The sequence below is a fragment of the Nycticebus coucang genome, chromosome 7, assembly GCF_027406575.1.
Source record: "Nycticebus coucang isolate mNycCou1 chromosome 7, mNycCou1.pri, whole genome shotgun sequence".
Taxonomy (NCBI): domain Eukaryota; kingdom Metazoa; phylum Chordata; class Mammalia; order Primates; family Lorisidae; genus Nycticebus; species Nycticebus coucang.
This window is the reverse complement of record NC_069786.1, coordinates 5,071,302-5,085,824: the sequence shown is the minus strand read 5'-3', so window position 1 is coordinate 5,085,824 and position 14,523 is coordinate 5,071,302. Positions and strand designations below refer to the sequence as shown.

General features: G+C 48.4%; 1 protein-coding gene across 5 annotated transcripts; it reads left to right on the top strand.

The window, feature by feature from the left end:
- Positions 1-500: 500 nt before the first annotated feature.
- CLN8 (CLN8 transmembrane ER and ERGIC protein) lies at positions 501-13,587 on the top strand. 5 transcript variants are annotated; one of them, XM_053597910.1, is made up of 4 exons: positions 3,284-3,530; positions 3,809-3,908; positions 7,316-7,980; positions 9,441-13,587. In XM_053597910.1, exons 3-4 carry the CDS (start codon positions 7,438-7,440, stop codon positions 9,762-9,764), a joined length of 867 nt encoding a protein of 288 aa, XP_053453885.1. In that variant the 5' UTR covers positions 3,284-3,530; positions 3,809-3,908; positions 7,316-7,437; the 3' UTR covers positions 9,765-13,587. The 5 variants fall into 5 exon arrangements, with proteins under 5 accessions (XP_053453883.1, XP_053453882.1, XP_053453885.1 ...); XM_053597908.1 differs by lacking the exons at positions 3,284-3,530; positions 3,809-3,908 and adding an exon at positions 501-601; XM_053597907.1 differs by lacking the exons at positions 3,284-3,530; positions 3,809-3,908 and adding an exon at positions 608-828.
- The last annotated feature ends 936 nt before the right edge of the window (positions 13,588-14,523 follow it).

Sequence of the window (14,523 nt, the reverse complement as noted above, 5' to 3'; positions counted from 1 at the left end):
CATGCAGCTCACATTTTAGTCAGAAAACACAGAAATAAATAAAGTAGCAAATAACTAAAACAAGAACAAACTTATTAAAAATAAACAACTGCAAACACAGGTATGATGGTGAGACGAATAAAGAGCTTTAAAGTGGTGATGCCCCCAGGGCTCCAACCCGGGCTACCTGCCTTCACCGGGGCCAGGTGCCCTGCGCTGCGCGGGCGGCCCCGGGAACTCCCGCAGCACCTGCCCCGCGCGGGCCGTGCCGCCCCCGGGCTCCGCAGTCCTTTCCCGGGCGCTGGGGGCCCAGGGCCGCCCTACGCGATCCCCCAGTTCCCGGCCTGCCAGGAGGCCCTGAGGGGGCGGGGCCCGAGGCCGCGGCGCAGCGGGGGCGGGACAGAGGCGGGGCCTGAGGCCCGGGCCGGACCACTGGGGCGTGACGAAGTGGGGATCTACTGCCCTCCCCGGCACCCGCTGTGGAGGCGCCCGGGCGGAGCCTACCGTAGCCCCGCCCATGAGCGGGTGCGCGTGCGCGAGCGTGTTTGCGGCGGCCAAGTCGTGACCCCGCGGCAGTGCCGTCAGTGAGCGCCGGGCGGTCTGGAGCGCAGCTGGATACTAGGTGAGGGCCAGGCCCGGGCGAGGGGCTGGCGCCAGGATTCTGGGCGCCTCGCCTCGCGGCCGTGGGACGTTCGAACCCGCAGCTCAGGGTCGCGCCAGCGCCTGGATTGCCGGGTGTGGCGTAGTGGGCAGTGCAGTCGCTAACTTGACATCTTGAGCGCCTCAGATGCGGACAGGGACGGGCCAGGCGGCGCCATCGCCTTGGCCTCGCTCCCGCGGACTTGCTGGGTAGGTGCGGTCTGCTTACCTCTGCAGGCGGAGGCGCGGGGAAGGCCCTCAGGACCACCCAGGTGTCATCGCAGCTCCTGCTACGGACCAGCCTGGCCATAGCAGGAGGTGTCACCAGGGAATTTGGCCTGCAGGCTCGGGGTTTAAGGGCTGGGGCTCTGGGTCTGGTAGCCGGGGTGGGAGCGACGGCGCTGAGCTGGCGCTGTCACCAGACTGTTGAGCCTGCGGTGCGGTGTGGGTGGTGGGCGGGGAGCTAGGGGGCTCCTGAACCTTTGTATAGAGTTGTAGATTCTGCTGCTGGTGACTCTTTTCTGAAAGATTGGGGAGAAGTGGCAGTTTCCTACTCCTGTTAAAGTTTACTTTCTGTGTGAAATCTGTAACTGTTTGCTTTCTACTTATTTTTATATTTTTGTGGACTTTTTTACTTAAAACTTTTCTGGAAGTTTGTGAGAGGAAAAGGCAATGGCGAAGGCAGATTCAGCGATCAAGGGAACATGAGAAAAACACGCTCTCCACTGTGCCACGGCAGTGCCTTCCAGAAGCAACACAAGTAGACTGGCTGTCAGCTTCTAGGTGTAGTTGTGACAGTTCTTCCACCAGTTTCCCTAAAAAGAGCTACAATAACAGGTTCTCTAGGTGGCCTCAGAGATGTTTGGGACAATACTTTTTGGTAGTGAGAAACTGGAAAAAAGGTTAGGACTAATAGGACTTTGGGAAAGTAAGTGATGGCACAGCCCTGAGACAGTCTTTGAAGCCTTTAGACTGACAGGTGAATGTGTTATAGTAATATGTTGCTAAAAAGAAAGAAACAAACTACAGGGTATGCTTCTGTTCCCTTCTATGAAAAAAAACGAAGCTTGTATGTAGGTGAACAGTTGGCCCAGCAGTCACCAAAAATACTGGTAATGCTTAGGGCTGGGTGGGAGGATTGAAAGGTTTTATTTTTGTGTTTTCATGGCTGTTTGTATTTTCTGGATTTTGTTCGTTGACCATTTTCTCTTTTGATTTTGGAAAAAATATTTTTACAAACCTTCAGCTTACGATTCTCAAAACCTCATAAGTATAATCGTCTGGCAAACAGTCTGTGTTAGGTTATATTTGTCTCATTACGGAGGATGCAGCAGGATGACAATTTCAATTGAAAGAATATGCAAAACTAGGATTTTTATAGTGAGTGAATAAAGAGGAATGCTGAAATAAGACACTAGATTAGATACACAGTTGGCAAAAGGCCAGCATATGGTGAAACCACAGTCTTTGGGATTATCTTTTCTTCTAGAGTCTAGACGGGAAGGATAATAAACTGTGCAAGTTGTGAGATTTTTCGCCCTTAATAAGTGGTAAATAGTGAGTTTAATTATTTCTCCTAGGAAGTCAGGTGATTCTGAGGGAGCTCGTAAAGCATCGACTAGCATAGCAAAAAATTTAAAAAGCAACCATTTTTTCCTTTTGACTTTCAAGTTTTGTGTGAATTCTTTTAGCCAAATATAGCATTGCTGGTATCTGTAGCAGTTTAGCCCCCTTGAACAGGAGGCACTTATGGTGTATGACAGAGCTAGAGGGTCTTGGTGGCCACTGAGCTCTAGTTCCTGGTCATACTGCAACACTGGAGCTAACATTTTTGTTGATTTGTTTACATTCAAGTTTTTTTTAAATGTATGGTTCAATACATAAGAACAGTTTAAGTCATAGAATCTTATAAGAGAAAGAATAAGATAAGGTTTGCAGATATTTTCCTAAAGAAAATGAAGATCTGGGCGCAGTGCCTGTAGCTCAAGCCGCTAAGGCGCCAGCCACGTACACTAGAGCTGGCGGTTTCAAATCCAGCCCAGGCCTGCCAAACAACAATGACAACTACAGCCAAAAAGTAGCTGGGCATTGTGGTGGGCACCTATAGTCCTAACTACTTGAGAGGCTGAGGCAGGAGAATCGCTTGAGCCCAGGAGTTGAAGGTTGCTATGAGCTGTGATGCCATGGCACTCTACCGAGGGCAATAGCTTGAGGCTCTGTCTAAAAAAAAAATGAAGATCTGCAGAGTCAGGACATAGGGCTTTTAGTTGGTGCTGACGTGGTGGCCTTTCCAGGAGTCACTTCCTTTTTGGCTCTTGTTCCTCAACCACTGGGAGAACGGGTCTGGAGGGGAAGAGCCTTGAAGGCTTCCAGATTGAAAGGACCTAGTCTGTGCTGTTCCGTCACCAGTTTTACATGTGGAAGGAACGGTGACTTCTAGCTGTTCCTCCTACTTAAGGCATTAAAGGACACAAAGGAGTCCTTAAGTCTAGGCCTTGACATGAGGCAGGTACGCAGTGGGCTGCGCAGTGGGCTGCGCAGTGGGCTGACCCCAGCGTCGCCTTTTGCACATTTAAGGTGAGAGGGATGTGGTTGAGTGAAGGAGCAGAAATAGAAGCAAAAGGAGAACTGGAGCCCTTTCCATTCTGTCTGCACTGCCTCCCAGAATGAGGCCTAGCTGCCCTCCTGTGATGTTGCCTGGTGATTCACTGATGCCCCAGGGTAGACAGCAGGCCTCTGCAGCTCTCCAGAAGAGGCTGACTGGCTTCCCAGGCTGGATGTAGGTACCCTGCAACCCAGACACTGGCCTCTACACTCATGGCCCAGACAGTTGAGGAATGTGCCTCATTCATGCATCACTGCCTGAAGGATGCTGACTGGAGCTAACCAGGCTCAGCGATCCATAGTAACAGGTGAGACCAGAACAGCCTTGGCTTCTCTGCAGACTCCCTGTGCATGCAGCTGTGTAGAAGCACACACAGTCAGCAGGGTTACAGCAAACAATCAGAATGGGGGGTTGCTGATAGGGTGTGAAGGGGTAAGACGTTTTCTGTTTTTTATCATCTGTTGCTTCTGTATCTCTAATTGGTACCTTTTCTGTGACCACCAAAAGGATTTGCCTGCTCTCAGTTCTGGCTTCCCTGCTTCCATGTCAGTGACAGATTTTAACCTGTCTGCAGTTCCTTTTTAGATATGAGAATGTCTCCAAAAAGATACCTGGAAAGCCGAAGACCTGGAAGCCATTCTGTCTTGTAAAGATTAAATAAACTTGTTGAATGGCCTGGGTCATGGTAGGTGCTTCATGTTCTGCTGTTCTGTATGTGCATTTCTTATTCCTACAGTCAGACACTGGGGCTCAGTGTGCTTAAAAAAGAAACTTGTTGTCTTAGCTTCTGAATAGCGAAACCAAGTTCAGAACACACTAAGCCACCTGCTCTGCTTCATCCCGCAGTTCTCGAGTCCAGCAGTTCCTCCACCCTGACCAAACCAAAGACTTCCTGAAGGTCCACTTCTGCTCGCGGCTTCCCCTGGGGGATTTGCATCATCTGACCTTGGCCAGAACTTTCTAGAGTCAGGGGGACCTCCCTGTTTGAATGCAAAGGTCCCACAGAAGTCAGCTAGCTGTTAGCTAGCGGTCTGGGCCAGGAGCACATTGAGGCAATCATGGCAGAATGGAGCTTGTAATCGAGACCTCATGACTGACATGGGGAAAAGTATAAGAAGACATTTTTGGAGAAGCCCGTATTTTATCAGTTCATGGTTTTTCACAGGTCAATGCTTGGCAGTGAGGCCAAGCTTTTTTTTTTTTTTTTTTGGCTTCTTGTTTCCATTTATTTGTATATACAAAAGTCTGACATAGTACAATGATCTCATCAAGAGAAAACAGAACACACAGAGGGGCTGGGTTTCCTCCCTGGCTCCACCCCCTCAGAAAGGCACAAATAATGCACGTGAGGCTTGGGTCTGGGGGCCTTCTGTCCAGGATTCAGTCTGCTACTCAGAAGGTGCCAGGCCCCTCTGTGCACAGCAGGGAGACCCTTTCCTCACACCCAAATTTGGGGGTATGGGTTAGGTAAACTGAGGCCCTTGGGAGCATGTGATCCAGGCCAAGCCTGAGTCTGTACCTTGTGTAATCAGCCTCTTGAGGAAAACCTGTACCCTGAAGAGCAGCACTACCACCCACTACCACTGGAGGCAGTCCAGGCTCAGATCTGAGAAACGGGGGGTGGGGGAAGGGTGGCAGAGGGAGCACCAAGCTGGAACATCTCAGCTGCTCACCACTGTCCCCTCAATATGGGGCAGTTGTGCCCTCTGACTCTTCCCCTTGGCAAGAGGGGCTAGTCCTGCAGTCCAAGCATGGGGTAGTGGGAATATAGGTGTTTCCATTAGAAGCAGCTTCTGCCTCCCATCCCTAGGGGCAAAAAGTAAATAATCAAACTGGCCTGAGTCACTAATGGCTGTCTTTCTTCCCCAAACCAGAACTGAGTTTTCTCTGTCATTTCAAGGAGGGAAGAAGGGTTTGTCAAGAAACCATGAACGCCTAGATTTAGCCACCACCTAGAACAGGACAAACGAAGTGAAAAGAGCTTGACATACTGACTTTTTCTTTCTTAAAAAAGACCTAACATGGTAATGGTTTAACAAAATTATTATAATTTCTTTTAAATAACCCACAGACACCCATGAGGCTTCCAAATTTACACAACAAAAAGCACTCAAAAACTTGGTAGAAAACGATTTGCAGCTGGTTCCTCTGGGGAGGTAGCTTCCAGAGGGCTGGCTCAGTTTACCTCTAGGACCTCAGTCTCCGGGAGGCCGAACTTGATCTTATGGCTATCCAAGAGCTTCTTCCTAGCCTGGTTGTCTCTAACCCTGGTGATCTGTCTCCCCTCTAAGCATTGGACTGCACCTGAGGTTGATCTGTGCTTGTTGGTGCACAGAGTCAAGAGGTGACTTGCTGCAGATGGAATTCCAAAACCAAGTACACCTGCCAGCCCCCTCATGTGTGTGAAACTCAATTCATGCACAGATTAACTCGTAAGTGCATTTGGAGGTGTGTAAGTGCACTGTAGTCTTACCCTATGTGGCCGGAGGCCTGGGCCACACGGCGTTGATCGTGGACAGAGCAATGCCTTGATGTCATCCGTGACATCCATCAGAGAGCACACCCATGTGATCCGGCAACATGCACTAGGGCAGAATGAGACAGGAGCCACAGGACTTTTAGTAAGAAACATAAATACCAATCCAGTCTTTTACCCCATGAATCAGATTTGTGCTCACACGGAGTTAGCCTGTATTAAAGCTAGAATGTCAATGGAGGAGTAGGGGACTAACACTTACACCATTTTGCTTTTGATTATATGACCACTGTCAAGAGTATAGTAGTTATCGTGTCATTTGCTTTAGTACTCAGACTCAGCACATGCCTGAGTGGTGCTTGCAGCATCCTTGGCATGTGGTCATAGCAGCTGTTTCAGCTGAATAATAATTCATGGCTTTTCCCTGAATTACCACAGATGAATGGCTCCTTCAGAGCCCCTGGCTCTGGATGTGCTCTCAGAGAATAGAGGGTCCTGTGTGCAGCAGCAGACATCCCCAGTTCTGCTTTCTGTCCTGGGTGTGGTTCGTGAGGGTCCTCTCTGCTGCCCAGGGCCGTGTCGGGGTGAGCCCCTGCAAACTGGAGATTGCAGGAGGGGGCTGGATGGGTATCTGAAGGTCAAGTTCCTGATGGTACTTTATCCGTAACTGATTCCATGGTCTCCAGTCTGTGCACTGGATTCCTGCCCTGTAAAAGCAAAGGCCAGAATAGGTAATTTCACAGATTCTTTCCAGTATTGAGAACTGCAGACTCTGGTTTTTGCAGTTTCACAAACAAAATAAGTTCAAGCTCAGGTAAACTGAACCCCTTGAGCATAATTTAGAACCTGTTCATGTATTTGAGTGCCTGCCGTGAGCTTGGTGTTGAGATACTGAGTCAGTTCAGACCATTGCAAGGTAACAGACTTGAGGACTTGGTTCTTTCCACTGGTCGTAAGGATGTCTGAACACAGTGAGTGGCGTTACATGATACTAAAACATATATAAAGGGCCTGCTGTGCACCAGACCTTGTTTTAGTGTCCTGATGCCTGTCACCTCCTCTAGTGCTCACCAAACTGCTTTCTGTATGAGGAAACAGCCTCAGAGAGATCCAAAGGAGTTGAACCCAGGCATGTCCAGCCTCCTCCCCAGCTGTGTGCCAAGGACTGTGTTTGAAATGTGGTGCTATTCATAGATAGCTTGGCCACACAGAGCACTAAGGTGATGTTCTTGTCTCAGGTTCTATATGTAAAATGTTTTAACAAAGTACATTCCAGTGTAATATTTAAAGTGTGTTTTACCCGGAGGAGTCTGACTGCTGGGAGAGCCAGGGTCTGGTGTGGAAGCCCCCTGGGCAGAGCCCGGCACCGTGTGTCCCTCCTTCCTCCCACTCAGGTGGTGCCTCCCTGTCCCTTCTGCACCACCAGTGGGGTTATCATGTTAACGCCTCTTTGTAAATGCATTAAGAATAAGGTGCAGAATTAATTATTAATTAATAACAGAATTATTAATTGATAACGATTATTAATTATTACGATGCTTTTGCATTACTGGGTTATTGACGTATCCAAGCTTCTGTTTAGTTGGTGTGAACTGAATTATCTTTTCTTCCTTCAGGTTGGAGACTGATAGATAATGATTCCAGAGACGGCTGCGCCAGTTCCATTTTTTTGGATAAGACACAGCGTAGGGCCCAGAAACCCTGTGTTGGCCCTGCGACTCCGTTAGGACGCAGGACAATGAACCCTGCAAGTGACTGGGCCACATCAGAGAGCATTTTTGACTTGGACTATGCTTCTTGGAAGATCCGTGCCACACTGGCGGTCGCTGGCTTTGTCTTTTACCTGGGTGTCTTTGTGGTCTGCCACCAGCTGTCGTCCTCCCTGAATGCCACTTACCGTTCTTTGGTGGCCAGAGAGAAGGTGTTCTGGGACCTGGCGGCCACGCGTGCAGTCTTCGGTGTTCAGAGTACAGCTGCAGGCCTGTGGGCTATGCTGGGGGACCCCATCCTTCATGCCGACAAGGCGCAGGCCCAGCAGGGCTGGTGCTGGTTTCACATCACAACCGCAACTGGGTTCTTTTTCTTTGAAAATGTTGCAGTCCACCTGTCCAACTTGTTCTTCTGGACATTTGACTTGTTTCTGGTTGTCCATCATCTCTTTGCCTTTCTTGGGTTTCTTGGCTCTGTCGTCAATCTCAGAGCCGGCCACTACCTGGCTATGACCACGCTGCTCTTGGAGATGAGCACCCCCTTCACCTGCGTTTCCTGGATGCTCCTGAAGGTAAGTGCTCCCTCGGGCTTCCCAAATTTAATTACCGATTAAGATTTTGTTGTGGGCAAAACTCATTAGCAGACTGAGCTACAGCATACACGGGCAATAATAAATTCAGTTTGGTTACAGGTTATTCTCTTAATTTTGAATCTTTTAGACTTTCTGCTCCCTTTCCTTTTTTTTTTTTTTGAGACAGTCTCACTATGTCACCCTGGGTCAAGTGCCATGGTGTCACAGCTCATAGCAACCTCTAACTCTTGGGCTCAAGCGATTCTCTTGCCTCAGCCTCCTGAGTAGCTGGGACACAGACACCCACCACAACGCCTGGCTGTTTTTTGGTTGCAGTTGTCGTTGTTTAGCAGGCCCAGACGGCTCCAACCTACAGCCTCGGTGTATGTGGCCGGCACCCTACTTACTGAGCTATGGGTGCCGAGCCAGACTTTCTGCTCCTTAGGGAAAGAAAACTTAGTGGATCTTACAGCTCAGTGGGTAATATTTGTAAACCCCAGAAAACATTATTTTTTTCTTTCTTTCAATACTTTAAAATTTTTTAAGTAATATATATGTGTGTATACATGTATCTTTTTTTGCTTTTTTATTTTTTAACAAGATTTTACTAGTGATCAAAAGTATTGAGACCTGGCTTAGTTATTTGTTCAGCACTTGGTTCATTTTTGATTTTGAGAGTATTTTCTAAAATGTATGTCTTTTATCTTTGATCTTGTCATTTTGATGTCAAAATGTTCCTCATACTACTCTTTTCTTAAGATCTTTGAGCATAGATTCTTGCCATATTTTATAACCCATTACATTATTCGGAGGGTATTTTATGTGAAACTTGAAATACTGCTAACCTTTAACCAGTCACACGAGTGGGTTACATTTTTGAGCACTTCTTGTGTACAGAATACTGTGGTAGGCTTTCAGAGAAAAAATAAGTATAAAATATCACTTCTGTCTTCAAAGTCTAGTTGGATAGATAATATTAGTTCATCAAAGTAAATTAACAACATAAGCGGTGTAGCCTCTTCATACATGACAAACTTGGAGCAGCTGGGTGCCAGGCACTATGCCACGACCTGGAACTAAAGAGAAGCTTGTGTTCCTGCTGTCCCACCCCGGGCTGGGCCTGCCTGCTGCCAGCAGAGGTTGTGTGAGCTCAGGGATAGGAAATGCAGTGTTGTGGCCCCAGGGAGGGGCCTGTATGGACCTGGAGGAGCAGGACGAGGCCCCTACAGATGTGCAGGCTCAGGCGTCTCCTGCAGTGAGGGAGCAAGAGGAACAGAAAGCAGCTGGCCCAGAGCCCACTGGCAGACACTCTGAGCCCATGGGCTCCTTCTAGACAAACTTCAGAGCAGGCAGAGCCTCGACATGAATTTGTTATTGAAGAACAATAGCAATTGCCTTGTTATAGTGTGCGGAGTGGTCTGGGCAGTTTCATGCTGATTTCTGCCCTTTGTCTCCTATAGGCCGGCTGGTCGGATTCTCCGCTTTGGAAGCTCAATCAGTGGCTAATGATACACATGTTTCACTGCCGCATGGTACTGATCTACCACATGTGGTGGGTGTGTTTCTGGCACTGGGACTGCCTGGTCAACAGCCTGTCTCTGCCTCACTTTGCCCTCTTCCTTGTGGGACTGGCTCTCCTAACACTCATCATTAATCCATATTGGACCCATAAAAAGACCCAGCAGCTTCTCAATCCAGTGGATTGGAACTTTGCACAGCCAGAAACCAAGAGCAGTTGGCCAGAAAGGTCCAACGGTCAAGTGCTGCAGAAGAAGAGGTCGTAGCCATGTGGGCCAGACAGCTCCCTGGCACCAGGGGAGAAGGACACATGGGCCTGCTAGGTTCCATGAACAATGGCTCTGGTAGTGGATGAGCGAGTGAATGTTTTGTGTTTAATTCTAAGTGAAAATACTAACTTTATTTCTCATTAGTATTAATTTTGCAGTAGCCACAAAATGTTAAGACCTCCATTCTCCTGATTCACATCTTTTTGACGTAATGATTTCCTGACTGCTCTGGTGCATTCTGTGGCTCAGCCACGTGGGACCAAGGTCAGCATCAGAGAAAGGCCGTGGTGGCAGGTGCTGCAGGCTGTCCAGGGGTGGCTTTGTTTGAATACTTGAAGCAGCCACATAGTGGGCTGGGTTGGCTCAGCATGGACTTTCCAGTCACATGCTCATGTTCTATGTGTCTTATTCAGAGTCATGTTCATTTTAATTGGAGAGAATTGGCCTATGATATAAAATAATATGATTTATTGCCCTTGTCAAAATTCCCCATTTATGAAATTCAAAAACCAGGCGTACAGCAGTGCCATCTAGTGGCAGAAAGTATACAGGCACCATCCTGAGTCCACTGCCCTGGCTGGGTGGAGGCACCTTGGAGTTTGCCCACCCTGTCAAGGTGTGGAGTGGTCCAGGTGAAATCTTGCAGGTTATGTGTTTATCACTGAACCTATTTTTAAAATGAGAATTTTTTTCATTAATACTGTATTGGTTAATTGAAAAAATAAGGTAGGTGTTTAGTAATCAGATTTCTAGATTTTAGTACCATTTTTAAATGACTTAATTGCTCATAGGTGCCCAAACTAGACTCTAATTCCTTGGTTGGTGTTTCTTTGTTGATTTCCAAACAAGGCAGTGATAACCTTTTCCTTTGAGCTGTGGAATGGACCCGGACCCCTCAGAGCTCAGCTGTAGGCCTGGGGTCCCTAGAACGGCCCCACAGCAGCCTGGTGACGGGTCTGAGGGTACATTGTTTTACTGTTTTGTGCCCAAGTAAAATTTATATACCAATTTAGCGATTTTATTGACACACAAAAATTTTTTTTGCCATGAATATGCTATTTAAAGTCAAAGTTTATTTTTTATCAAAAGCACCATCAGAGTGTTTGTGGAAGGCACAAGTTGCTCTTGAAAATCATGTGTGATTAGCTGGGCACCCATAGCACAGAGGTTATGGTGCCAGCCACATACCCTGAGGCTGGTGAGTTTGAACCCTGCCCGGGCTAGCTAAATACCGACAACTGCAACAAAAAATAGCCAGGCGTTGTGGCGGGCACCTGTTGTCCTAGCTACTTGGGACGCTGCAGCAAGAGAATCGCTTAAGCCCAAGAGTTTGAGGTTGCTGTGAGCTGTGATGCCACAGCACTCTACCAAGGGCAACATAGTGACACTGTCTCAAAAAAAAGGAAAGAAAAAGAAAATCATGTGTGACATGCTTGTTAGGTATCATGGAACTCTTAGAATGGTGTATATTGATTACTGATGCTTTGATTTTATTGATTATACTTAAGTAACAGTATACAATGATCTATTTATATCATTTTAAGAAATGATTTAAATCCTAGACATACATAGCAATGGTGTCCCTACTAAGATGAATGACTGAAAACCCATTCTCTGGGGTCTGGCTTTCTCTGTGCGCTGTGCCCTTTTGTATGGTCCAGAAGTAACAGGGACTGTGACTGGGCAGGGGGTGAATAAAGTAACCAGTACTCACAGAACCCAGGTGGTGGCAGTTCTTGTCTCTCAGACTCGGGTTACTGCTCATAGCACTATGAATATTTTATATCTTGGAGATACAAAATGTGCTGATAAATCTTCACATGTTCAAAATTCAGTTTAAAATTGGAAGTGTTTAGCCTAATTCTTAACTGAGGTTCGCTAGGACTTTGACCTTCCTGGGTTCACATGTTGCATCCTGCATCTTAACACACCTTGGACATAGAGATGGGAATGCCGCATGGACTCCCCTGCTGGGTCTCCTGCTGCCCACACATCAGGGCTCCCTTCTGACCCAGGGCTTCTCAGAGGAGCAGGGAGGCAGGTGTCAGGGTGGAAAAATCTGTGAACCCCAAGACCTTGTGCCACTTCCAGATGACACCTCACTCTGGGGTTCCTGCGGCCATGTGAGTGGTTGTGTCTCACAAGCCAGCATCCAGCGTGTGTACTTTCTGTGGCTCATGCATCACATATTAGGGGTTAGAGTAGGGGTGAACCTGGTGAGTTCACACAACGGTCAGGAATTGCAGAATCTCTTGGAAACTGAGAAGGTGGCAGCATTATTGGCCTTAACCTGCACCCAATGACTGGTGTCCCAGGTAGCAAACAGTTCTGTCTTAGTCAGGAGTCGGGCTATAGCATGATGCCCTTGGTGTGTCACTTGTCACTGCCCTTTCTCTTTCAGTGGAGACAGAGCTGTCTGGAAAGTATCCAGCCATTTTTAATACTAGTTTTCATAGTACATAGCTACATAACTTTCCAGACCACCCTTGTATTTCTTTTCCATGGTTTTTCTTTTTTTCAAAATTGGAAAATAAAATGGGCTGAGGTGGTGGAGTGATCCAGGAGCAGTGGGATCGACTGTGTTTTCTCTACACTGGGAAGACTCTGGCCCTGCAGATGATCAAAGTAAATGCTGTGGACTTCACTTTACAGTTTGCAGACTCGAGGCTCAGAGGAGGTGTGCCCTGTGGAAGTAACACAGCCAGGAGTGGCCACACCTGCATCTGGATGCTACCTCAGATGTCAGAGCGGGGCTCTTAAATGTGGCCTTCAGCACAGAAGGCAGTGTCTTGGTACATTTGTGCTGCTGTAAAAAAGTGCCTAAGACAGGTGGCACCTGTGGCTCAAAGGAGTCAGGCACTGGCCCCATATACCAGAGGTGGTGGGTTCAAACCCAGCCCCGGCCAAAAAATGCCTGAGACTAGGTACTTTATAAAGAATGAAAATTTATTTCTCACAATCCTGGAGACAGAGGAGTCCGAGATGAAACCACTGCGGCTCAGGTTGGTTAGGGCCGATGGCACCTGTTGTGTGCTAGAGTGAGAGGAGTGTTAAGTCACCACATGGCAAGGGCAGGGAAGTCGGTTCCTTCCAGGCCAGGTGAGGCACTGATGCCCTTACAGGGGTAGAGGAGGTCACTTCCTCATGCCAGTACCATGGCAGTTAGGACTCCCCACGGATTCCAGGGGGCACACTTAAACCGCAGACTGTCCTGGGGGGGGGGGAGCTCGTGTCTACTTTGTTCCGTGACTTAGTCCACATCCCTGCTGTTTCTGTTGTGGGCCAACTGCTCAGCACAGTGAGTGGATCCTTGGACAACTGGGACAGGTCTGGCCAACAGGGCCTGGGCAGGAGACAGCTGCAGACCCAGAGGGCTTCCCAGGGAGCATGTGGGCAGCATATCCACCATGGGGCAGTGGGCGGGGGGACAAGGCAGGCAGGGCTGGACTTGTAGTTCCATCCTTGTGCAGGTGTGCCCAGCAAGGCCAGTAGCTACCAGATGTTCTCAGCAGAGTTCATGAAAACTGGCCCAGCAGAACGGAGACGTCCAGGCTCCTGTTGTCTTGCGATAGGGCCTGCCCAGGGCAGCTGACTTTTCCTTCAAACTGGGAGGCAGACATCTGAGCGCCTCTGACAAATTGCTTGATGATATACTATTAAATAAGAGTTTCCTCTGTTAACTGTGTCTTAAGTGTTGCACCAAGTAAAAGTCTCCGGGCGGTACCTGTGGCTCAAAGGAGTAGGGCGCCGGCCCTATATGCCAGAAGTGGTGGGTTCAAACCCAGCCCGGCAAAAATAAATAAATAAATAAATAAACAAACCAAGTAAAAGTCTCCCTTTTATTCTACTCTGTGAACATGCTCAGTGTCAAATGCAGGGGCCTCTGTGGTTCTGCACGTCTGTGGTTGAACTGCAGAGATTGCCCGTGAGTCAGGCTCCTGGCTCAGTCATGGAGCGTGTCTGGTGTGGGTCTTGGACTCTCCTCTGTGCTCTGTCCTCTCTCAGCGGCTCAAGTCACGTGGGTCTAGACAAGTACCAGGCAGGTGCACGGCCCCCACCCCCACCGTGGCTTCAGCAGTGAAGACAGAATGCACTCACTTCCCAGGAGCTGTGGGGGGGTGTCAGGGCTGCCCTCAGGGTGTTGAGACCCTGGCCCAACAACACAGCCCAGGAAGGAGGGGCAGGAGCTGCCATTGTGCCTCAGGGGCCCCCTCCCTGGAATCCATGGCCAGAGGCACAGAGATGACAGATTGTGCCAGAGAGCAGGAAGCTGACCCCTGCAGTCAGCATAGGAGGCTGTCTTGTGGGGGCCTGGCTGCCGGAGGCTGGGGCTGGGTGCAGGGAGCCACCCAGGAGGGTGGAGCCAGGGGCCTGCTCAGCTGACTGTAGTCCCCACCAAAGCCTCTGATTTCAGCTCCCATGAAGGTAAATCAGCATCTGTCAGACCTTGACTTTCACAAATGCAAAGTAATGCTTTAGTTCCCCTCTGACTTTACTAACTTCCTATTTTGCTGTAACTTGAATGCAAGAAATTATTCATTCAATATTTATCTTTTTAAATAAGTTTTTCCCCTTTTTAGTAACTCAAATGTGCTATGTGACAAAAATGCAGTGATGTGAAAAATTTAGAAATCCCTATTTTCCTTTTTCTGATGACTCAACCTGAAGTGCCTGGAACTGACTCGACTTGGGTGTCTGGGCCTGAAAGCCTTTATCCCTTGGAGAGGAAAAAGACACCACACCCTCTGGGAAGCCA

Bases quoted from the DNA above. Each gene is read 5' to 3' on its own strand.
- CLN8 (XM_053597908.1), top strand. From the start codon at position 7,438: ATGAACCCTGCAAGTGACTGGGCCACATCAGAGAGCATTTTTGACTTG. The intron at 7,981-9,440 runs GTAAGTGCTCCC...TGTCTCCTATAG, and splicing joins TTTCCTGGATGCTCCTGAAG to GCCGGCTGGTCGGATTCTCC.